The sequence below is a fragment of the Python bivittatus genome, unplaced genomic scaffold (genome assembly GCF_059951505.1).
Source record: "Python bivittatus isolate LINGU-HERP-01145 unplaced genomic scaffold, Pbiv_v1 ctg000220_np1212, whole genome shotgun sequence".
Classification (NCBI taxonomy): domain Eukaryota; kingdom Metazoa; phylum Chordata; class Lepidosauria; order Squamata; family Pythonidae; genus Python; species Python bivittatus.
In genome coordinates, this window is record NW_028277048.1 from 1,756,813 (window position 1) to 1,781,600 (window position 24,788).

At 42.7% G+C, this 24,788-nt stretch overlaps 1 protein-coding gene across 2 annotated transcripts; it reads left to right on the plus strand.

Moving 5' to 3' along the window:
- Positions 1 to 241: 241 nt before the first annotated feature.
- Positions 242 to 23,864, plus strand: LDLR (low density lipoprotein receptor). Of its 2 annotated transcripts, none has more exons than XM_007442645.4 (18): positions 242 to 483; positions 6,923 to 7,045; positions 8,277 to 8,399; positions 8,972 to 9,349; positions 10,501 to 10,623; positions 11,145 to 11,267; positions 11,772 to 11,891; positions 12,389 to 12,514; positions 12,719 to 12,890; positions 14,149 to 14,376; positions 14,890 to 15,008; positions 15,946 to 16,085; positions 17,003 to 17,144; positions 17,334 to 17,486; positions 17,604 to 17,801; positions 18,259 to 18,336; positions 18,583 to 18,740; positions 20,310 to 23,864. In XM_007442645.4, the coding sequence occupies exons 1-18, from the start codon at positions 408 to 410 to the stop codon at positions 20,343 to 20,345; spliced, it is 2,616 nt and encodes an 871-aa protein (XP_007442707.1). In that variant the 5' UTR covers positions 242 to 407; the 3' UTR covers positions 20,346 to 23,864. The 2 variants fall into 2 exon arrangements, with proteins under 2 accessions (XP_007442707.1, XP_025031714.1); XM_025175946.2 differs by lacking the exon at positions 242 to 483 and adding an exon at positions 2,282 to 2,415.
- The last annotated feature ends 924 nt before the right edge of the window (positions 23,865 to 24,788 follow it).

Sequence of the window (24,788 nt, forward strand, 5' to 3'; positions counted from 1 at the left end):
TGGTGTTTTGCTTTTTAAGTCAACCGAGGGAAGGAGATCTTGCTTCGTATAACGCGGATAACCTTCCACGAATTGCACAGATTTTTGGGATGTTGAGCCAAGAGCATCCTAAGCCGGGCCTGGCGGGGTTAAACATGAACACGTCACATCATGCGTTTGGAACTCCGCCCCCTCGCAATAATGTGGGGAGGTTTGAAAATCACCCCATTGGAAGCCCCGCCCCCCCTCTTGCCTTGAGGAGGAGCGCGAAGAAATCGGGCAAATGAAGCTGGTGACGGCCGCGTGTGCTTGTGAATGGTGAGTGCCTGGCACCTGCCCAGATTCTGCATCTTTGTGCACGAGTCCCTTGGGGTCACCCAGGCGCAGCCGACGCAAGAGCAGAGAAAGGAGGGCGCTACCCGCGAACCATGAGCCCAGGTGGACTGGAAGCTTCGTTGATTGTCTTGATGCTGTTGGGTACCCTCAGCCGCGCTTCCACGAATGGTAAGAGGGAGCGGGCAAGGTGTTGAAACCTAGGTGGCTTTTCAGATGACAAGGGGAGAAGCAGGGAGCAAAACAGAGCGGAGCCAGCGTTTGCAGCTAGGAAGGCAAAGCCTGGGGAGGGGAGGAGAGTTGGGGGGCTCAGAAAATGCAAATCCTTCCAACGCCTACCGGGAAAGCGGCGAACGCGTTAGAACCTGGTACCCGCGTCCCGGGCCCAAGGTGGCGCCTTCTTTCCTTAAGAAAACTTTTAAAGTTTATTAATTTTATTTTATTATTTTATTATTTTATTATTTATTATTAATTTTTTAAAGTTATCCCCGCCCTCCGCGTGGCTTGGGTGGGCTGCTAGAAGGCGCGTCACTCTCGCAGCTCCTTTCCGGGGCTCGTTAATAGCTGGGTTCTAGCGACTGGCGAGAAAGCCGCGCGTTGCTCAGCACCTGGTTTTAAACGAGGTCGCCCCCCTCTTGGGATAACTGGATTCCCAATTCATTGGACTTTCCGCCGTTTTTTCCCCAGTGGATAGCGTCGTTCATTTCGCTTTTTGCAGAAACCGGCCATAACCCTTTGGATTTTGGCAAGGATCGATAGCTAGCTTGCTCTTTTTCTGCCCACCCCATTCCCAACTAGCTGCCGCTGTCCCTAGGTATTTCATTCAAGGCGGCGGAACTGCTGTTTACTCCGCCCTTCAACTTGAACTGGAGATATGAGCTCAACGCGCCGGGCCCTCCCACCACGCGGCTCTTTCGTGCCATTAGGTTGCAGCCTTGCTCGGTCCCAGAGGCTTCGGGATTCAGCTTTCATCGGGGGGGGGGGGGCGGCAGCGGGCCCCTTCTTTTGCCGGCAGGCAGTAATTAGAAGGCGGTTTGCTTCCCTTTGCTATTCGGTTAAACGAGGAGGCTTCCCTTGAGTTAATCCAACGTTGAATGAGATCAGGTAAAGATCCGAGGTGGATTGTTTCGCTTTTTCTTAAAAAGGCAAGTATTGATAGGACATTTTAAACTCCCCAACAATTAGCCGGCAGGGCGCAGACTACTGTTGGCCACATACAAACCCTCTTAGAATCATTGGCGTGTTGAGCCTTAAAGCCTAGGAGGATTTTCAGAAAAGTGCTCGAGATTTAGGTATTTGGGTGGAGCTCTAAGTTGAGATGCGGTGGATGGGGCTCCTTTCTCAGGGGGTGACCGGAAACAGGAATATGGGTAGGGCAGACCTGTGAGTAAGCACACGCTGCTACTAGAGGTTCTTTTCAAAGAACTGGTGGCAGGACAGCAGCCTGTCCGTTTCCTTCCTGGAGTTGCACAAGGCTGGTGGACCTGGTAGGGGAGAATAAAGGCATCCTTTCTAGGCGTCTGGCTTCCTTAGAAGATATCCTGTGTGTATATTGATGGCTAAATTAGAAGTATTTTGAAACTGCAATCCGATGGTGTTTAAAAGTGGGGATATGTGAGGATCTGTGCACATTTACTATTCATTACTGCTTTAAGGATTGCAATTATTTCAGGGAGTGTAAGGGAGGAGTCCTATAGAAGCGAGCATGCTTCTCAGGGAGGATCCATTAGGAACCAGTGGAAGGCTGATGGGAATTAAGAATGGGCTGTGAGGTCATGGAGGGAGGTAATGTTTCCCTTTGGCGGCATTGGAGCCAGCCAATCGCTGGCTTCATCTCACCCTTACGTTGCCATCCCCATATGCTCCTCCGGCCTATTGGCTTGTGGAGAAAATGGGGCGTCTAATAGCTCTCTTGCTTCAGGCAATGGCAGACCAAAGAAGGAAGACTCCTCAGTTGAGATCCTTTTCACTGGTTTCTGCCATCCTGCTGCTAATGCCTGGCTAGACGAGTACCTCCCTCTTTGCATGACACCCTTTAAAATCCCTTGCCTGCACTGGTGTCACGGTTTTAGATTTCTCTACACATAACAAGGTATCTGCTAGGTAAGACAAAAATGTTTTGATGGGGGGAGGGGGGTTGAAAGTATGGGATACAATCTTTTCTCCAAATGTCCCCTCATTAAAATTGCCCCCAATTTTATCACAGATCTTTCCAAAATACAATAATTAATTGACAAGAAAAGGCTTCACTTTGTTTCTGTGCTTATTTGTAAATAGACACGCTCTTCAGGTTTGCTGTATTTAAAGGTTTTAAGAAAAAAGAGCTACTTTCTGCCATGTAGCTGTTAATAATTGAAGGAAATATGTTCTTGCCTAATATATCTGCTCTTTGGGTAGCAAAGTTCCAAAGGACAATTACCCCCACTTTGACTGTATCTGATATATTTGCTTTAAAAACTCTGCTGCCATAATCTGAAATGAACTTCAGTCATGTTTACAAAAGGAGCTCTTGATCATTATGGCAGTACTCCATTGTGGTTTGATGATACCTCTCTCAAAATTGTCAAAAAGTTTAAGCTGCAGTCCACAGTCCTGTTTCTTCAGGATCTTGTAGAAGATAACTGATCTTACCACAACAAACTAATATGACTCTTGCTTTGGCAATCTTTAATCTCAGGAAACTTTTGGCAAAATGTGGCATTCAAGAATAGCCTTTATGAACTTCTGAAGATGTTGGGACTGCAACCTCCAGAATTCCCAGCCCACGTGGAGGCACTTGGTTAGAGAAATCTGTACTACAGTAAAATTAAGAACTCAAGATTGAAGCAGAGTAGTTGGGTAGAAGAGCTTGGGGGCTTCTATTTTACTTCAGAGTTTGGTAACAGGAAGGTCTGGAAAAGGATCATGATATCTTCTCATTCTCCAAGGAATATTTCTAGCTTGTGAAGAAGCACAATTCTAATCAAGAGAGAAAAGGAGAAAATACCCATGTGTGAAGAATGGCAAGCATGTTGGTCTGTCTGATCTGCCCAGAATATATTAAGAAAATGCAAAGTGTGCTCAGGGGACATCCTGCCTCTTGATAAAAGCCTTAAGTGTAACCCCTGATGTTTTGCACACTGAACTGCCAGTGGAGTAGGTGTGTGATGCTGCCTCATTTACAGAATCATCTGTCCATTTACTTGTTGCTGGAGCTGCTTTAAGTCAGCACCTCATTCACTCATTCATTCAATTTGTATAGCCACCCAACTCAAACAAGTAACTCTAGGTGGTGAACAATCATAAAATCAATTAGACCAATTAAAAACACAATACAAAAAGAAAAATTAAATGCTAAGAAATATTATAATCTGTAGATGTTAGCATAACCAGGAAACAGGGCCCTTCACACACTCAGCACCCTGGCATTTAGGCTAGATTGGGTGGGGCAAGATGGATTGTTGCTATGTTTGCAAGTACTCCCCAGTAAGCTGCAATTGTACAGAATGCTAGGTAGGTATGATTCATTTGTCCTGTTGACATCTCTGAAGCCCGAACTAGTAGAAGTTGAACTTGCCCGACTCCAGTGTGCACTTCACTACTGAACTGACATCATCTGAACTCCTATTAGATGAATCACTTTAGTCTGGCCAGGAAGACAAGACTTGAGTGCATATCTTTCAGTAGAAATAAGCTCCTGATTTAGTGCCATCCTTTGGTAATGTGCAACTACAAATTCATGGTTCCAGAATGCCCTTTATAAAATAAATACATATAAGAGGCTAGAGTATTTTGTGAGGCCTTTTAATATATTTTTAAAATAATTAAGCTGTACCTATTATGGAAATTGGGAAAAATGTCTATTGGTTTTGCTTAAGTAGGGGTTGATACTGGGAGATAATGTTTTATGGAAGCCATGTTCACACTGCATATTGCAAGCTTGGCTCATTTACAATATCTCTATGGAGTTGTTCACTACAGGCCATAAAGTAGGGGTTCATGTAGCTATGCAGGCATCCAGTTTTGTAGGATAAATGTTGCCCTTTGGATCTGAAACTCTGCCCAGCCTTAACCATGACTATCTTGGAGTTTTGTTAAGCCCCAATTGGTGATTGGGAAGCTGTGTTGGAAGAATAGCTTACAATACTCCAGCCCTATATTCCACTGTTTCATATTGGAGGTCACTGGTGAAGTAGTGTCTTACTTGAATTTCCCATAAAAAGCTCCTTGAGATCTGTAAAGATAAATATTGTGAACCTTTACTGCAATAAGGAATAATTAACAATCATAAGCATGATTGCATGCTGTTAGAAATACTTGAATGTTAGATTGTTTGCATGTTTGGAGTAAGACAAAATGCAGAATTGTGAACTGTTACTTAATTTCAGACTCCCAGCTCTCCAGGAAGCTGTGTAGTAAACTCCTTGTAGAGAGGAGTTTCTACCTTTTTATGGTCCAGTTCATATCACCATGGCTAAATCGAAGGACAGGCCATTGTGCTAAGACGTTTGCTGTTTGCTCTGCAAATAGCGTGATTGCCTGGACCGCCCATCCTTCAGTTAATTTATTTACTACGAGTGGTCCTGAAAGTGAGAGGAGTTGGTGGTGTGACTGCAGCTCCACCTCAGGATGTGTGCAGTTGGCAATGACAACCAGCCTCCTCCCTCTGATGGAAGGCAGAGGATAGTGCAGAATGGCTCTGTGACTCAGCTGAAACCTGTCCTCTATCTTACCCAGTTTGCATAATCAGAAGATATAGTTATACTCCTCTATATATGCAGATTTTCAGCTATACATTACAGTTCAGGGCAAAATTTAGGTTTGCATTGTTTGCACAATTAACTGTGGGAATGGTTTAAATGTTAATTACAGACACTTGCAGGCCAAGCTAGAGCAGACCCTCGCAAGATCCTATTATAGTTAATCCTTTAATTAAGATGCCAGCAAGATCTTAATCTAATATGCCCCATGCTTGTATTTTAGATCTGTAAAGCCATTTGCAGGTTATGACATGCATGAATGGTGCGGGAAACCCTTTCTTTAAAACTGCCTGCCATGCTAAATCCATAGGCATAGGCCCATGGACAGGGCCAAGCTTCATACAAAGTAGCTTTAATGACAGGCTGGAACTAGGTTCAGTCAACAATCCCATATTAGATGAGAATTTGAACAGGCTACCTCCATATCAGAGGATCTGATTAAATGTTATAGTGCTGATGTAAAGGGGAGCTGTGCGTGCTATCTGTGGCAGCAATCACACAACTGAAAAGTCCCTTCCTCATGCCTTGTGGGAGTAAGATTCAGGGAGCTTCTCCAAGCCAGAGGCATCTGTTGTGATTGTCTGTTCTATATCTGGAGAAGTAAGTCAGTCTCCAAAGCAGATTACCTCTGACGCTGTACTGCAATGGATCTTGCTAAGGTTTGGATCTGGAGTTATTTATTTATTTAATTTATATGCTGCCCATCTCCCCCAGTTAATACTCTGATCAACAAAGCTTTACTTAAGGCATTACTTAATTCCTTTTAATTAACTCATGAAAAAGATCTATGCCCTACCCTTTGTGGAAACTGTTAAGTTTCTAATAAGGCCCACGTGACATCGCCCATGTTGTCTGGGAATCATAGGAGAGCTCCACTTGAGAAGTTGACATAAGGCTTTAGCGACAGGTACCCAAGCTTGGAGGTCATGTCTTTACCTGGGAAAACTTTCCCTTAACTAAAATCCAGGGCTTAGTGAGCAGAGCGGAGATTGTCTGTGTTTATAACAGCAGTGAGGCAAACAGAACTCTTAGCAAATTCCAGGGGTCAGCCCTGGCATTAAAGAAGGCTCTGAAGCTTGCGACCCTGCGGAAGATACAGCTAGTTCAAAATCAGGCTAGAAATGTGCATATTTTAGCAGCTAAAAAAGCAGCTCTCCAGTCTTTAGTCTTCAAAACTAACTACAAAATACAGCTGGAATGGAATTGATGAGTGGACTAGCTGTCAGGGAGGGAAAGGTATAGTTTCATTGAGATTAAATGTGCTGTCAGTGCTTTGTGGCTTCCTGTAGAAACCCAAATGGCAGCCTCTTCACAAACTGTAGTACAAGCTGCTGCCCCAGATTGGGTCACCTGCCCCACATTGCCAGTCCTCCCGGGTATCTGTTGCTCAGAGTTTCAGGCACAGTTTTTCCAGGCCAACCTAGACATACAGGGGATTCAGTTTCCATATGGAAAGAGTATACTGTACCAGTGAGCTGCATCAAATAGATCTCCCCATTGTTACTGTCTCATCTCATCTTGCTCTGTGTGTGGGTATGTTTGTTTGTGGATACAATCAGAAATGTCTAATTCTAGATCAATCTTTCTGGTTGGTAAGATCTTCAGAGTCTCTTCTCTGGATGCCTCTTCTACCTTTGTGGCGTTTGAGAAGGATACGTGGGCACTTAGAATTATTTTTAAAAGTTGAGATGTGTATAGTAATAATATATATAAAATAGACTTGGATTCATATCCTGTGGTGAAGGTACTGATAAATATCCCATGAATAGGTTTGTCTAATTCACACTTAAGAAGTTCTGTTTGTAGCGGTAAGGACTGAACGCAGAATGTGGTTGTTTCTCTTTCTAATGGCTAATGAAACTCTTTTGCAGAGGTGAGTAAGTGTGGAAGAAATGAATTTCAGTGCAGAAATGGAGATTGCATCCCTTACAAATGGATCTGCGATGGCAAGGCTGAATGCCAGGATGGCTCTGATGAATCCCTGGATGCCTGCAGTAAGTTGGCTAATGCTAATTCTGAGCAACTTTTCCTCTTCCAGTCTCCCCAAAAGCCACGCATGAAAGGACAGTCTTCAAGTACCTGTGCCTATAAGAATATACTCTGGATTTGCCTGGATCTCTACCATCTGTTTCATAGAGGCTGGGTTTGCACATGCTAAACCATGGTTTTGCTAACTAAACTGTTTGGAACAAATCACAGCCAGCTGTGATTGCTTAATACACTAAGCCATAAACTGTAATATAGAAATCAGAGTGAGTTCACACAACATGCTAAATGATAAACAGATAAGTTACCTGATGGCTTACTATAATGTGTGCATTCAGCCAGTATCTTACCAATTACATTCTGCCTTCCTACTGAATGTTCTCCAACTTCCTATAGACTGTAAGTAGAGAAAGCATTCTTCCTGCAGACAAGCTGCTTGTTTCAAGGATGGATGGAAGTTCACTGGAACAACTGAGAACAAAATATGGAGTTAATCCCTGTTAGCTTCATCTTGCCTCATGGCATGGGGGTTCACTGCTTCAAAAAGACTTAGGAGAAGAGAGAAGTTTTGTGGAACAAGAAAGAGACCGTAGTGGCTTGTTTATGTATGCCCAGGGCAGGACTGAAATAGCTTTGCCATTTTTTTTAATTCTGTGAATGCTAGCAGCTTCTGATGACATGGCAAGATTTGTGCTTTGTGTCAGAACAGTTGAGTTTCCATGCCTTCCTGTCAGCCCCACTAGACCAGACCAGGAAATCAATTTCACAGGAAGGCTGAAACTACTTTTATTGAGATTGGCCATAATAACAGAATCTTACAAGTCTGATTTTGCTGTACCTCCACCTTTTCATAGTTCAGTGAGTTAGGGAGGCGTCTGCCTGAGCAGCTTCTGAATATTATCTTGATGTTCTGTAGTTAAAAAATGCTTCAGCCCCTTTTGCCTAGGTAACAGTTCCTGCATATCTCCATCAAGGTCATTTTCCTTACTCTCTCTAATTCCTGTAGTGTTGCACCTGCTAATCTGACAGCATGTGCAGGAACGCATAGCTCCACTGACATTGACTGCCATGTTTTTTCTCCCCACGCCAGAGCTTGTGCTTTCCCCCTCTCTCTTAGGCTCTTTGGGCAGGGAGCAACATCCCTATGCCTAAGCCTAACCCAAAGGAGCTGCTTTGTTGAGGTTATTCAGGCAATGGGATTACAGTATAATACAATCAGGGTTGTATGTGTCTTTTCAGAATCTGTGACTTGCAGTTCAACCCAATTTAGCTGTGGTGGCCGCATCAATCGTTGTATTGATATGTCCTGGCGATGTGACTCACAAACAGATTGTGAAAATGGCTCCGATGAAGACAACTGCCGTAAGTCAGGCTGCGCAACTTAGTGATGGAGGCTATTGTGTCTTAATGACATCATAAAGGCAGGTGGTACCATAATACTGTCACATTTAATGTAAATGGTTGTTCCTGTTGCAGAATGCTGCATTAACTGTAGTAAAACCAACAGGGATAGAGATTCCTTTGTTGGAGCACCAAAGCTTGCATTGCTTTTAAAGATATAAGAGAGAATGTCCCCTATTATGGCTTGTAGACTTTGATTATCGAACTCTATTAGTCTTGCATTTTGGAACATAAAAGCTAAAGCTAAAGGATTAATTACTGTCTACTATCATATTTATTAGTTGAGACTTCAGGGTCCTTGCGTTCATTTGTTGCAAACTGCTTGGACGGGTAAATGAAAAACGGCAAGACAACTTTGAATCAGTGAGAAATGGTGTGCTCTTCAGGATAAGGGCCTCTCACTTGTTATTTAGTATAAAACTGGTGTATACTGATGATGCCCCCTTTAAAAAAAATGAATAACCCACTTGAAACCTTTGTATCCCACTGCAGATGTAGGTTGTGACTGACAATCTTGTCTTCTGCCTTTCTAGCTCCTAAACATTGTGCCGATCATCAGTTTCAGTGCCAGAATGGGAACTGTATTGCTCTGGATTTTGTCTGCGATGAAGATGATGATTGTGGAGATAGCAGTGATGAATTAAACTGTCTCGCCCCAACCTGCAATCCTGAAATGTTTCAGTGCAACAGCTCAGAATGCATTCTCAAGACCTGGGCCTGTGACCACGATGAAGACTGTAAAGATGGGTCTGATGAATCGCCTGAGTTGTGTGGGATCCAGGAGGGAGCTGAGGAAGCCAAGCCATGCTCTCTGTTGGAGTTCCACTGTGGGAGTGGCGAGTGCATCCACCAGCGCTGGCAGTGTGACGGAAGCTTTGACTGTAAGGACAGATCAGATGAGGCAAACTGTGGTAAGCATGAGCTGGGCACTTCTCTGGGCTCTGCAGAAGCTGAGGGAGATTACAATACACGTGGCACAAGATCCTTCACCAAAGGGGATGTTGGACTTAGAAGTCTTTGGTGGCTAAAGAAAGGAGTAAAATATCCATTATTTAAAGCAGCGTGTTTCAAGATAACATGAAAGAGAGCTGGAACAAACTGCCTTAGAGAGGCTTCAAAAGTACTTCAGGGGAAAGAACAAATAGAAATTAGGGAAGTTTTTAAAAAAAACAAACTGTCAGATGCCCTGAGCAGAACAGGTGCTGCATGTATTCTCAAGTCTTCAAGCGCTTTATGTAATAATAAACACAACCATGTAGTTTCAATATTATCGCTGTGATGCAGGCTAGGAGAACGAAAGGCAACTGTTTCTCCAACCCTGAATGTATGGATTTGAATTAGGAGCTTGATAAAATTGAACAGACAGTTGCTGAAATGGTGGTTTATGGAAGACTAGATCCAAGTGAGAGTTGAGCAAGATGGTGGTCAATTTACAAGTTGCCTCCAATTTCATTCATGACATCTTGCCCTATAGTAGCTTATGGCAGGTGCTGGCTAGCAACTCAAGCTTGACGGAGTGCTTTACGCTACAGGGAGTCCTTGTTTAGCAACCACAGTTGGGACTGACAACCCAGTCATTAAGCAAAGCAGTCACTAAGTGAAACTGCAACTGTGCTTATGATCTTACTCCAGCTTTCCTTTGCTTTACAGACCTGTGAAGGTCGTAAATGCGAGGATTGGTCACCAAGTTACTTTTTCATCAACATCGTAACTGCAAACAGTCACTAAATGAGGCAGTTGCTAAACAAGGACTGTAGTGCTCTCTGGGTCCTGATCAGAACTGCAACAAAGACAGCCTCGTGTTGTTTTAGAGGCCCCTTTCTTTGCTCTTGGTGCTCAACTAGCATAGTGACAGCTTTCTATTTATGGCAGAAGAATATAGAAGCGACTTGGTGCAGGTGCTGTGCGGGAGAGTTGATAGTGCAAGTTTACACTCTGAGCAGCTTGGTCATGTGAAATGAAATGATGTGTACTACATGTCATGCCAGCTAAACATTGAGTTGGCAAGGGTTCGGCATAATGGTGTTGTCTGTCTCTAAACCTCTTCTTGCTTCTTGCCCAGTGAAAACAACCTGCCGGCCTGATGAATTTCAGTGCAATGATGGAGCGTGCATCCATGGGAGCCTGCAGTGCAACAAGGAGTATGACTGCGAAGACACGAGTGATGAGATTGGCTGTGTCAACGGTGAGCCCTGCTGATAGCTTTATGTATGAGTCTGGAGAGCCTGGGGGGCAGTTGTCCAAAGCTGGAAAGGCCCAAGCCATGTTCTGTCTACATCCTGAGGTCTTCAGAGAAAGCTCCTCTGCGGGTCCCATCATTCAGAAAAGCAGATGACACACTTATAAACAAGAGAAGAAGTCGTTTTCTTGTGGGGATATCATGACTTGGACAGTGAGGGGAAGACTTCCAGCTGCTTTATTCTTTCTTAAATGTTTGCTGGGATTAGTTTATTGTTTGATGAAACTGGAACTGAGTTTGTAGTATAATGTTTTGCATTGCCTTGAGATGTCTTGCGGATGAAGGATAGTCTAGATTTTTTTTTTAAAAAAATAAAGAATATAGTGTGTGTTAATGTGTTAAGTGCCTCTGCTCTCTCTTGTTGCTACTCTTCTGCTTATCTTCACTTTCTTAACAGCTTTTCTAGAAAAGCTAAATGGAAACTGCACAGTGAGATTAAAGAATGTTTCTTTTTACATTTGTAATAGTGACAACTTGCAAGGAACCAAATGTATTTAAGTGCCATTCTGGGGAATGTATCAGCATGGACAAGGTCTGCAATGGGCTGAAAGACTGCAGGGACTGGTCAGATGAACCTCTCAAGGAATGCCGTAAGTATTTAACAATTTCATATTCTCTCTGTAGCAAACTACTGTGGCTGCAACAAGTTTGCTAACCTGACCTTGGCTGAATCCTCTCCCAATGACATTAAGCAGAGACAGACTGGCTAGTTCCTGGATAGCAACCCCCCCCCCCCCTGCTCCCTGAAATGCTAGTTGTATAGGTTAGACTGGGGAGTTGAAAAAGCATCCAGGAAGAAGTCAGTGGCAAACCAATACTCCCATATTGTTGTAAAAAAACCTACATGGATGTGTTGAGCTGGACCGGAAGGACACTTTGTTTCGGTTTGCTAAGCCTGCCCTATTCTGCTTCGAATTAGAATTCCAGATTCCTTGTCTAGAATTAACCCATTGCGTACTTGAGCACTCTAACTTCCTCGAGGCTACAGCAAGAATTCCAAATCTGGCATAATGTTTTACTTTGTTTCTCCTAAGTGGGAGGGAGGGATTGAGAGAGAGAGAGAGACTTCATAATGTATTCCCCTCTCTTTTCAGGAACTAATGAATGTTTGACTAACAAGGGAGGTTGTTCCCACATATGCAATGACCTCAAAATTGGATATGAATGTTTATGTCCTGAAGGCTTTCAGCTGATTGACCAAAGAAAATGTGAAGGTAAGAAAGTTCTGCCGTTTTATTTTTTACAAGATGCTTCTTGATTTAATGCTGGTTTTCCCAACTTTGTAGCCTCTGAGTGTGTTGCTAATGTAATTCCCATCATTCCCAGTCAGCATAGATAACAATGAGGATGAAGAGACTCTTAAATTTAACTTTTGGAGATAAGAATTCTGCTGGAGGAAGAGGATTTCTTTCTTAGACACAGGCTTCCACTTTCTGATTTCTTTGGAGCTGGATAAAATGTGTTCTGTCCTTGCCATGTTTCATTTTGCAAACTGCTACAGAAAAGAAAAGCAACTTGTTGCTTCCTGTGGTAGCCATTGTGCAAAATTCCTTGCAAACCTGGATAGGAACATTTGCCCCTCCTCTTTTGCATGACATCATGGGAGGTACCCTTGATTTCACAAGACATGTGAAGCCTTTTTCCACAAAAGATTGACCACAGCAGTGACCTATTTCATTGAATGCTTAGCAACATCATCTTGGCTTTGTAGATATTGATGAGTGTCTTGACCCTGATGCCTGTAGTCAAGTCTGTGTGAACCTGAAAGGAAGCTATAAATGTCAGTGTAATGAAGGATATGAGACCGATCCAGCTACCAAGACCTGCAAAGCAATTGGTAAGTCTGGGCTTCCTTCTGTGCTAGAGTACTGGTGAAACCTTTTGGAATCTCTCAGTTCACTGGCAGTTGTGTGTGTGTGTGTGTGTGTGTGTGTGAGTGTGAGTGTGAGAGAGAGAGAGAGAGAGAGACCGAGACCGAGACCAAGACCAAGACCACTAATGGCCCTGGAGTCCCAGTATCCCTTTTCTTATTCCTTTACAGGCACCATTGCTTACCTCTTTTTTACCAATCGCCATGAGGTCAGGAAGATGACATTGGACCACAGCGAGTACACGAATCTGATCCCCCATCTTAAAGGTGTACTGGCCTTAGATATGGAAATCACCAAGAATAAAATCTACTGGTCTGACAGCCTTCAGAAGAAAATATTCAGGTGAATTAGCTGGAGCGTGTGTGCTACTTTTGTGATTGTTGAATGAACTAGTGAAGAATCAGTATTGTCCTGGCAAAGGGAAATGATTCACCAGCATCCAAAAAGGTTCCATAAGCAGATTTGTGAGTTGATATCTTGGAAAACTACACTTCTGGGCCCAGGGAAGGCAGGTTGAGATCTCCCAACATATTCAGTTTAGGAAACTTTACTGTCACCCCAATAATTAGGTTGAATGACCCCACCGCTCCTAATGCTGCTGCAGAGCAGGGAGAGTAATGCCCCTGCACTGAGCCCAATTGCCCCTGCAGGCCCATTTGCACAAACAAGGTTTTCTATCTGGTTATCTGCAGAGTGTGCCTCTTGATGCCAGCAGAGTCTCATGGATGACAATAGCTACTCCCCTCCCATGGGACTATAGCTGGTGTCAAAGCTGAAACCCAACCAGGCAGGAACTTTGCCTTCTAGTGCCAAATCCCAATCACCCCAGATGACTTGGCAAGTTTTTGGAGCTCCTCAGCCATCCCAGTAACCCCACTTCCACCCACCCTATTCTCACTAGAGACAGGAGGATACAAACAATGCCCAACCCTGGCTCTCACCCAAGGCATAGCCCTCCAGGCCCCCACCCAAATGCCAATCTTGAAGAGGGCCTTTTGATATTCTTATATGAGGAGCAGATGCAAGGGAGCCAGTGATGATGGAATCCAAACTTATTGCCCTAAATCACATTCTCACATATCCAGCCTGTATTAAAAAGGTCCATGCAGGAAGGAGTTAACTTGCCCAAAATGCCTTCCACTTAGCCTTGATGTCACAGAGGTTCCCTGGGGCATCTGTGTCCCAAAGGATGTCCTGAGCTAGCTGCTGCCAATCTAGATCTCCTGTTTATTAACACACAACCTTTGGGGGTCTTGTCTGCTTCCACTGCTGGCTGTTTCTTGATGCTCAGGAGTCAGGACATCAGGGAAACAGACAAAACAGCAACCAGGGATTTTGCAGGGGATCAAGAGAGAGTACCTAAATTGCCTAGCAATCAAAGGGTTGCTGTTAAGAAACAAGTGTTCTGAGTTTGTTGAATGCTGTTTTTATCAAGCTAGCTAAACCCTTTCTCTGCTGATTCAGTGCTAGTTGCTTCTGAATTATTGCTTGGAAGTGTATGAAAAATAGATGCTGTTTGCGCACTAATCCTGCACCCACCAAATTCTGCCACTGTGGAGCTTTTATTTAAATGGGACTTCCCTGTTTGTCTTCTACACAGTACCCCAATTGATAAGGCTGGCGACCACTCCCACCATTCAACTGTGATTAGCAGTGGCATCAAAGAGCCAGATGGCCTCGCTGTTGACTGGGTGCATCGCAATATTTACTGGACTGACTCTGGCCTAGGCACCATCTCTGTGGCCAACAGTGAAGGCTTGAAGAGGAAGACTCTGATCAAGGAGGTCGGCAGCAAACCACGTGCCATTGTGGTGGATCCAGTCCATGGGTATGAGTCTTCTTTGAACACTTACTGTTGGAGAAAACGAGGGAGACCAAGTCCTCCTCTGTGGGAACATGCTGTAGGAATGGTATCAGGAATAGTTAAGGAAAAGGGCCTGTGGCTTAAGAGAAAAAGCACATACTTTGCATGTGGAAGTTCCTAGACTCAGCCCCTGGCATCTTCACTAGGTTCATGGAAAAGTCCTACTCAAAAATCTGGGCAGCCATTTTATGTAGATGGACCATAGACCAATTCATTATAAAGTAACTTGTTACATCCTAACACATCTGAAAATTTAGGATAGCACCATCTGGCTGCTATTTCCTGTTGTGGTATTTCAAGTGTGGGACAGAATTGTGGGAGAGGCTATTGGGAGAAGCAGAAAGGCTTGACAGATTAGGAAAAGAAGATACTAGGGTAAGCATTCAAGACAGTGATGAGTTTTGTGCTGTGGATGAGTTGGCTTAAACTGACTTTTTGCTGTAATTGTCCTTTCCCTCTCTCTTCACTCCTTGGTAGGTTCATGTATTGGACTGACTGGGGGATGTCTCCTAAAATTGCCAAAGGTGGTCTGAATGGAGTGGACAGTTTCCCCTTGGTGAGAGAAGGCATTGAGTGGCCTAATGGAATAACACTAGGTATGTGTTGCATAGCTGAGAACAAAGCCAGCTCGGAAGAAGACGAGGTTCTATTCATCTGTATCTAAAGAGAGACCCTGTCCTCTGAGCTTTCTGTTGCTTGGATCATTCTGTCTTGTTCCCTTCCCTGACTGTCATTTGCCTAGTTAAATTATTTATTTATGCACATTGTTTTTATTGTATTTTAATTAGTATTCGTGTTTCATTGTAAACCACCCAGAGTTGTTCCTTGAGTGAGATGGGCAGTGACTAAATTTGAAATATAAATAAATAAATAACGTTTTATAAGCTCTTCCCCCATACCCATGTTGGACAGTCCTGTGTTGGGGGCAAGCAAGGTTGCGATACAGCTGGGGACACAGCTGGATATTGTATCCTAACCCTGAGAATCTGCTTTTTCTGTTGGATTCATATTGGTTGTCCAATATTTGCATGAGGAGCAAATATGACATGGTGCCCTTTTTCCATTTTGGACTGTAATCCCAGTAATCCTTGAGTCTAGGTTTAAGGAAGTCCAAACCATCTGAAGGGAGTCAAGTTGTCTACTGCAGCTTCAGATTCTAGCCATCAAAAGATCACAAACACATTCAATTTTGGGATTCAGATTGTCACATCTCTTGGGGATTACCTTTGAGGGCAGATTTCTCGGTAGTAGTATGGAACTGGGAATAGCCTCTTGGAAGTTGTTTAGATCAAAGCGTTCCAGATATCCAGGGTGGTTCAGTAGAAGCTTACGGCTCTTCTTTGGAAACTGACCCTTGAAAAAAATCAATTCAGCCTGACGTGGAGGATTGTGTTGTCAAAAATATTACCTCATGTGACTCTGTTTTCTATTCAAGGCTGCTGTGGCTTGTTGGAGAGTTTTTTCTTTGTATATGAACAAAATAATGTGTGGGATTTTGCTGTATGTCATTCTGACATCTTTCTTCTGTGCTAGATCTGATTACTCATCGCCTTTATTGGGTAGACTCCAAATATCACTCGGTTTCCAGCGTTGATGTGAATGGGGGAAACAGAAAGACTATCCTTGTAGATGAGGAGAAGTTGGCTCACCCTTTTGGCATCACAGTCTTTGAGGTAAGATAGATTAATAAGTTGTGGATCTTTGGCAATACCAAATAGTGACACAGTGTTGCTTGGATAAAACAGTTGCAGTGAGATGGAATTAACTCTAATACCTTTTTCCTGGTTTGTAATCAAAAGAGCTGCCACCACCACCATCAGCCCAGTAGAGATAAGGGGGCAGAAATAGTTGTTGTGAATCTCAGACTAATTTAAATATGCACAACCCATACTTTTGCACGAATACTTAAAAAGTTGCTAGCATTTCTAAAAGCCAATTAATAGCTTATAAGACTATAAAGAAAAATAGTAGAAGAATTAGATTTCGTATGGCATTAGCTTTAGTAGCAGAAGAGTGAACACAACTTTAAAAATAGAATTCTCCAAATCAGCGCATTAGATGGCTGTGAGGCAGTGGACATTCTAATTCTAAGCATCTGAAGTGCACTTGAGAAAGGCTGTTCTAAAATGTCCAAAGCGTGGATTTCTGGATAAAAATCTAGGCCAGGGCAGAACATTTTTAGCTCTCCAGATATTGATGAATTACTGCTCCCATTAGCATGAACAGGAGGGAGGGATGTTTGGCGATTCATCAACATCTATATGACCACAGAATTCCTGGCTTACACCCTTGATATAAATAAAATAGATGTTACAATTAAAACCAGCTTATACTATGCCATCCCCTTTCTGTTGCATTTAAAGTTTGCTTTAAAACCTGAAGCAATTTATTCACATGACTGAAATGGCCAGTTTATCAGCAAATCCTGTTTTCCTAGACCTTTTAATTCTGCCCTTTCCCCCAACCCCAGCTTATTTCTGAATGGATCCCCCTTTTGCCTTGGGAAACTCTGGTGGCTGGATATGTTTTGTGGAGTGGAATACAATTAGTAGTCAGGATGATTCACTGTCCATATTAACTCCTCATCCAGGATAAGGTATTCTGGACAGATGTTATAAATGAAGCCATCTTTAGCGCCAACCGCCGGACTGGCTCAGATATTGTCAAAGTGGCAGACAACCTCTTTTCACCTGAGGATTTGACGCTGTTTCACTCTGTGCGGCAGCCAAAAGGTAAGATGCCTCTTCTTCTTTCTTAGTGTCCTTTTCCTATTTGTGTTTCAGGCTGTGGGCCTTTGTTAGTTATTTGTTTGGGTCACTGCCTAAAAAGCGGTAACTTATTTTTATAAATATCACTCATTTAACTTGCCCATAGCTTGTGAAATTTTCTCTGAAAGAAGAGGGTTTTTATCTCTTTTCCAGGTACAAATTGGTGTGAGAAGAATGGCATCCCCAATGGAGGCTGCCAGTATCTTTGCCTTCCCGCTCCCCAAATCACTCTCCACTCTGCCAGATACACCTGTGCCTGCCCTGACGGCATGCACCTGGGCACCAACATGAGAAGTTGCACCAAAGGTACAGAGGCCGGGGGTGATAAAGCCAGGGTCCTAGTATGGAGCCAGGAGGAGCTTGCAAAGGAATAAATGCTGCCTTGGAGGGAGGTATTGATTAGGAGTTTTCTCCACCATTCAGATCCTGTTGTACCTGATGTCCCAGTGTCTGTTGCTGCAACAGTGCAGTCTACAAGGACCTCACCTACAGCATGGCTACTAACCACAGCCAGGACTCCAAGCCAGAAAACTGAGCATCTGCCTGCAGATGTGCTGAATAAAGTTGTTCCCGGCATCCTGGAACATACCACTCGTAAGATGGTCACCCTGTCCCAGCAAGGTGAGGGTCTTCTGTTCCATCCAGGGATCCTGGATATAACACCTTTACCTTTCACTGCAAAGCTGCAGTACCAGTTAGCATTACTTACTGCCTGTTGCCTGACAACTGAGTGGCAACCATTGAAAAGGCACAAGAAACACATCCCAAAAATAAAACATTGGCTCCATCCTGTTAAAAATCTCTTCCACACACATTTAGCATTAGATAAGATTTTGTAGTCTTGGAATAAGATCTCCATAGTGAAAGTGTAGCATTAGAATTTGACCAACCCTAAAATTAGGAAAATGGGATGGAGAAAGCCTGGCATGAATCTGTTCTGCAACTGAAGGAGGTTTGCTTCATTGTGGCAGTCCAAAATGTGGAGCAAGCCACAGTCCTCTCCTCTTTCCATGGAAATTCGGCACATGCTGGGTGGAGGAGTTAACTCTTCAGTCTCTCGTGTCTCTTCCCTCCATAGCTCAAAATGGCATTGCTGCAGAAACAGATGGGACAGAACGGAGTGGTCCATCAGCACTCGCTGTTGTTCTACCTCTGGGTAAGTTTCCCTTTTCAGAAGAGGGTTTTGTTGGGGGCAGGGAGAGGAGGAGGGTGTTCTAACTCACAGTGGTTAATATTTTCAATTAATGGGCATTACAAAAAATAAGTATTTGTGCTCAGAAAGCATATTGGTGTAATTACAAATTATTTATGATTTGACCTGTAGTTTTTACATGTCTACTTAGTATGTTCCTTACTGTAAGCTTAAAATGATTTGTCTTCTTGGGTGTGGGTTTCATTTCAGCACTGATTAGTTTAGTCTCTTTTGGGATTTTCCTCATTTGGAAGAACTGGCGTCTCAAGAACACCAACAGTATCAATTTTGATAACCCTGTTTATCAGAAGACAACTGAGGATGAAATTCATATCTGTCGGAGCCAGGAAGGATATACGTACCCATCGGTAAGCTAAAGTTCAAGACAACAGGAAAATGAAAGCTTCCACAAGGCACTAGGTGGGCGATATTGGGCTATATTTCAAAATAAGTGCCAAGACACTTGGCTTCCTTAACTTGCTTTACCATTACTGACCCAGCTTGATCCCCCACCCACTTAGTCTCATGGCCACAGAAAATGTCCTCAGTAAATATTTTGCTTAGATTGGAGAACAGAAACTGGGATACTTAAATTTCTAGTTTATGCAAGTTTGTAGAGTTTCTTTCTTAACAAAAAAAAATTCATATTAAACCAGAACTCAGATGTTTCACATTCATGGCATGTACAGGTAGTCCTCGTTTATGACCATTCATTTAGCAACGAAATTACGAAAGTGCTAAAAAAGTGACTTACAGCTGGTGCCCAAAGTTACAACCATAGCAGTGCCCCTACAGTGACCTGATTGTGATCTGGGCTCTTGGCAACCAGCTTGCACTTACAATGGTTGCAGTGTCCCAGGTCACATGATCGCCATTTGTTACCTTCCCAGCCGGCTTCCAGCAAGCAAAATCAATGACGAACTGCTTGATTCACTTAACAACTGCATAATTTGCTTAATGATTCACTTAGCATGATTCACTTAGCAACCACAGTGATTTGCTTAACAACCGCTGCGAAAAGGTCGTAAAATCGAGTCCGGTCACATGATTCACTTAACAACTGCATCGCTTAGCAACCTAAATGCCAGTCCCAGTTGTGGCCATTAAGCGAGGACTACCTGTATACAGAATGTAAGTGGAATGTGTAGCAACTCAGTCTGAATTCCTTTAAACAGTTACAAAATTTGTTTTAGCAGGTAAATACCTGTATTTCATTAGAGTTGCACAAATCAGCCCTTTGATTTAAAAAATCAAAATTTAAAATGTATTTTAAATGTAGCCTAAACGTTCACAATCTCAAACTGTTACATTAGTTCAAAAATTCTTAGCCCACTAATTGTCTTTCATAGCATGCCCCTCCAATCCCCAACACCCCCCTGGTTTCCCTTTTTAGAAATATGTGAGTAAAGCAAACAGCTTTAGTTATCTAAACATCCTTAATGAAGGCAGATGAAATTTATTCAGAGGAAGTGTTGGTTTGCTCCAAATGATGAATTAATGTCACTACAGTAATTCACTTATATTTAGGTTTTGGTTTTCTAAAAAAAAATAACTGCACAAGGATTCATGCCCAGCCCTTGGAAGCTGGTGTTCTGTTCCCTACCTTGGTTTCATCCCTTTCCTATAGGCCAGTGTTCCATAAAATAGAAAATACGTCATTTCCAAAGCTCTCAGCACCTCTTTTTAACTGTTGATCACTGTCCCACATTTATGAATCTGTAGCTTTCCAAAACTGAGGCAACTTTAAGATCTCTGAAAAGTTGAGTAAAGTGGATGAAATTGCAGAACTTAGCCTGACCTCTGCCATTAAAGGTGGGAGAGAAAATGCCCATATAAATTCTTGGCTGCCAAACTAAGATTTGAGCCCAAGAGGTTTTGAGCCATCCCACCTAGAGCACCTCAGCAGCTGATTTCTTCATTCCACATCTTTCTTCTAGAGACAAATGGTCAGTCTGGAAGATGACGCAGCATGAAACTGCCTCTACACCTCAAGCGCCTCTCTCAGGACTTTGCTGCTTATTTTCTGGGAGGAAGAACACGCGTGGTCTGGCTTCAGTTCTCTCCCAGGCATCCAATACCACTTCCTGAGTGACTTGATGGATCGTTCCCACTCTCCCTTATTTGTTTAAGAAGGGGGGCATTTGTCAGCTGCCATCTTCACGGGACGTTGCAAGTGAAAATTGATGGCATTGTTGGTTTTTTATGTTTTTTCTATATTTATTGTTGTGCCCAGTTCTAACAGGGCACTGGTATCTCTGATGTGCTTTGGCTCTCCTTAATCTGACATGGTGAGACTATTCCTAGGTGTGAAAAATAGGAATTCAACTGAGAGAAGTTCTTCTCTGGGTGTAAGTTTGGGTGTGGTGGGGCCTTCCTGTGGGGAGACCTTTGTGCCCTGATTGATTAGGCATGAAGTAAGCCTGGAAGGGCTGGGAGCCTAAGTCTAATCTGAGACAAGAAGCCAAAGTCATCTAGTCCACGAGCTTCTAGATCCCTCTCAAACTAGACCAGACAAGTTTTGAAAATGGATCCCATCATCCATGTTGTCAACAAGAAACATTGACTTTATTTTCTAACTCCAAAGGAAAAAAGCTCAAGGTATTTGATCCTGTTGAGAACCTCCCTGTTGATTCAGGGTTGCCTGTTCTGCTCCAGCTTTCCCTGTCCAATCTACCATGCACTTTTGTTTTTGGGTTCAGTTTGTGATCTGTGTAGCCTGTAATCTTGTACAACAATATTTGCACTTGATTGTTTTCCTGGTCTCTCTGGTCACCTGTGTCCAGAAAATAAGAGGGGAAAAAAACCAAACCAATGATACAAACAGGCTGACTCTGGGAATGTTGCATTTGCTTGGTGCTGGGCCTCTTGTGCCTTTAGTGCAGGTAGACAGAAAAGGGCAATAGACTGTGCTGGCCAAAAAACAGGAATCGGAAGCCATTTCCCCCCCATATTCCGTCTCAACTCACTGCCATACTGTTGCCTTAATATTGCGCCTCCCTTTTCTTCAGTGTTACTTTTTTATACTTCCCTTCCTAAAGGAAATAATGCTTTTTATACAGGGATGGAGATGCACAATGGATTCCCCCTTCTCCACTGAGTTGTAGCACAGAATCAGAGTTTCATGTAAGTCAGAAAGAACCTGTCCTACATGTGTCACTTTCTGTAGTCGAAGGCAGTGGTCTGTTACGCATTCTGAAGTGGGCTGAAACTAAGCTGATTTGCTCTTTTGCAACTGAATTTTCTGGAATGGTAAACAGATGATATCCTGACTACTTGCTACTTTTAAAATACTGGTTACAGAGAAGTAGAATTAGGATATCAATGCAAAAGATCTGCTATTAGTATAACCTTTCCCATTCCCTCTAAGAAACAGAAAATACTTGTGCACCCTGTCTCCCTTTGGTAATGCAGAACAGTCATTGGTTAGGATAAGAAGTGGCAGTTTTTTGCTCTTGGCCTGGCACTTCTAATTCCCTTCCCTTTGAGAGGAAAAGCACTAAATGCCAAGGGGAAGCCCTCAGACCTTTTGTCCGGAAGCTGTGAAAGATGCCAACCTCTTTCACCTATTGTAAAGTGTGTAAATAATGTATGTGGTCTATGTTAAGGTATAGATTTCCTTTGCACAAAAGTTGCCTTGTCTATTTGTACATATGTTCATAAAATTCATGACTTATTTATTTATATGTTTATATTATTGTGATTGCTAATTGGGCTGTTTTTCTGTCCCACCTTATGTTACTATGTCTTTTTCATTCTTTTCCACAAAAACTCTGCTTGGAGTGTGCATGTTTGTGTGTGTGTGATGTAAATGTTGCCCCTATCTGGACTAATCTGACAGGATGAACGCAGTATAAAACGTAGGTATTTGTAGAAATATACTTTTCAAAGAACACAAGATCTACTGCTACTTCACATGGTTGGACCTTCTCCTTTAGTCTATGGTTTGAATCACAGATTATTTTTGCTCTCCTACTGGTGCTCTTAATAGAATGCCTGGTAGTGAGGGACTGATACCAAATGAATGATTAACTTTGTCTTCTGCAATATTTATGAATCTAGTAAACCTAGAAGAGGTATGTTTCCCTTAGATGCCCCTTTAACTGCTGACAGCATTTCTTAACTAGCTATGGCACTGCATGTTTTTGTTATTGTCCTCTGCTGCCCAGTTTCTTCTGGGTCAGCAGAATTGACTACAGCTGGAGGCAGCTGGGAATCAATTGTTTTTGGTTCTGGTGCCTTTTGCTGTTGCACTGTGAATTTTTAAACTCAATTCTGCATCACTGTATTAGAATTGCATGTGAGTGCCCAAATTCATAAATGCAAGTTGTCGTGAGGGTCAACAAAAGTTTGTAATGATCAACAATTAGGGAAGGTTCTGTTTTTACATCTTCAAGAAAGGACAGAAAATATGATGTAATAGCTTAGGGGCCTTAAAATGAACTTTTGAATTTTTTTTTTTTAGGGGTATTATATTAAACATCATCATAGAGGCTTTTTCTGAAATCAAAGTCAGTTTGATGAATTGTTTTAAAGAAAAAAAATCACAAGGTTGATGGAAGGAGTGCCTCCTGTAAAAGAACCTCTTGTGTTGCTAAGCAGCTGCTTTAATATTTCAGCCTCTGTCAAAAGTGATTATTAGAATGACAATCGTTGTGAAAAGCCTCACCAATTAGAGGCTGAACCCTCCAAACAGCCTAGGCATATTAAGTGGGTTCTCTTGGTTTGGCTGTCTTCCAAAATCTGCAGTTTTTTACACAAGCATTAGCATGGTGCCACTTGGGACAAAAAATGTGGATTTTGAGAGGATTATGTCAACTGTCTAGTTCTTTTTTTTTCCTACATCAGTCTAGAACTCTGCTCTAATACCTCTCATGCACCTGCATGACTCTCCAGAGCTGTAGGATAGGACCATAGGATGGAGCTGTGTTCTCATTTTATGAAGCTAGCTTTAGGACAGTCCTTTCAGCCTACAAATCACGAGCCACACTTAATGGACTTGTTCTGATCCGTGGAATGATAGGGTCAGTTAGGTTTCAGGATGTTTATGTTAAATCTCAGTGTGTTTTTCAAGATTTTTTTTTTTTTTCCAAAAGCAGAAAACCTATGGAAGATGGTTGGGAATGGGTGGCATGCTGAAGCAAACAGCAGGCCTTTGCTTGGTTCACTCAGCTCTGGTGTGGTGGAAGGTTGCAGAATGACTTGGAATGCAGTGGATGACAGGGCTCTCCCTTCTTTCTGTGATACCCTCACTTCATGCTTGCATATGTTGGTTCTATTGCCTTCCTGGTTGAGGCAAAGGAAATCCAGGTGAAGCCATTTTAACTGGATAGTTAAACTGGTTTTACATGTAAGCATCTGACTAGTAAGTTGTACCTTTACAGATGCATTGAGCTATATTTTTTTAAATATTAAACATGCCTTTGTTGGAAATTTATGGGGTATTTCCCCAGATATTGAATGAATTTAATAAATATTTAAATATGCTGAAAGTGTTTTATGCTTCTTTCTTTGGCCAGGGTCTGAAAAGTGAATTTCAGTATAAGTGTTGACCGGGGGAAGAGTGCTCTTGGCCTTTTGTATTGTCTCAATACACAAAGTTGGCATTCTTGGATTTGGGCAAATGCACAATATGCTGTTTTGTGGAACTGAACTCAAGTCAACATGAGCCAAGTCCCAAATGTATATGAAGTTTCAGAGGCCAATAAGAGTTTTGAATTTGTTTGCATGCACACACCTGAACATAGTTCGTGTGCCACGGAGCCTTAAATAAACCATGGGTATTCTGTACACATAGCACTCAGGACTAAATCATGGCCTTGAGGTGTCAGTTGTCTCCTCAAGTTATACTTCCTCCCCACTATCATATCTCTTTTCTTCATTCTTCACTCTTATTAAGGCTGGAAGGCCAGTTCCAGCAGCCTTTCCTAATCTGGAATCCTCCAGTTGGGTTGGGACTACAACTCCCAGAATTCAGATGTCATGTTGGATGGGGGATTGTGTGAGTGTTAATTACAACTTGAGGCTGCCTGGTTGGAGAAAGCTCAGGTATCATTTTTCTTAGCACAACTTTACATGATGGTGAAAACAGGTTTGATTCTTCTATAATTTATTTTTTGCCCTGTTGTAGTTTTGTGCTAATTGCTAGGAATGGCTTCCACAAATCTGATCCTGCTTGTTCTGAGTGCAGCTTGGTGCCAATTGCTATGATGTCAGAATATCATAGTGTATGACAGTGGCTGAAGGATGGCAACTGGGCACAATGTCTTTTCTAGCAGGAGCCCTGCAACTTATTGCTCTTGGCCCTTGAGCTGAACTAAGTGCCCAGCACATAAGCATATTTATCAAGTGTTTCCTAGCTCTTGAGAGAGTTTCTCAGAGCCTTAAAACAATCCAGTCAAGTTGACCAGTAGCCCCCT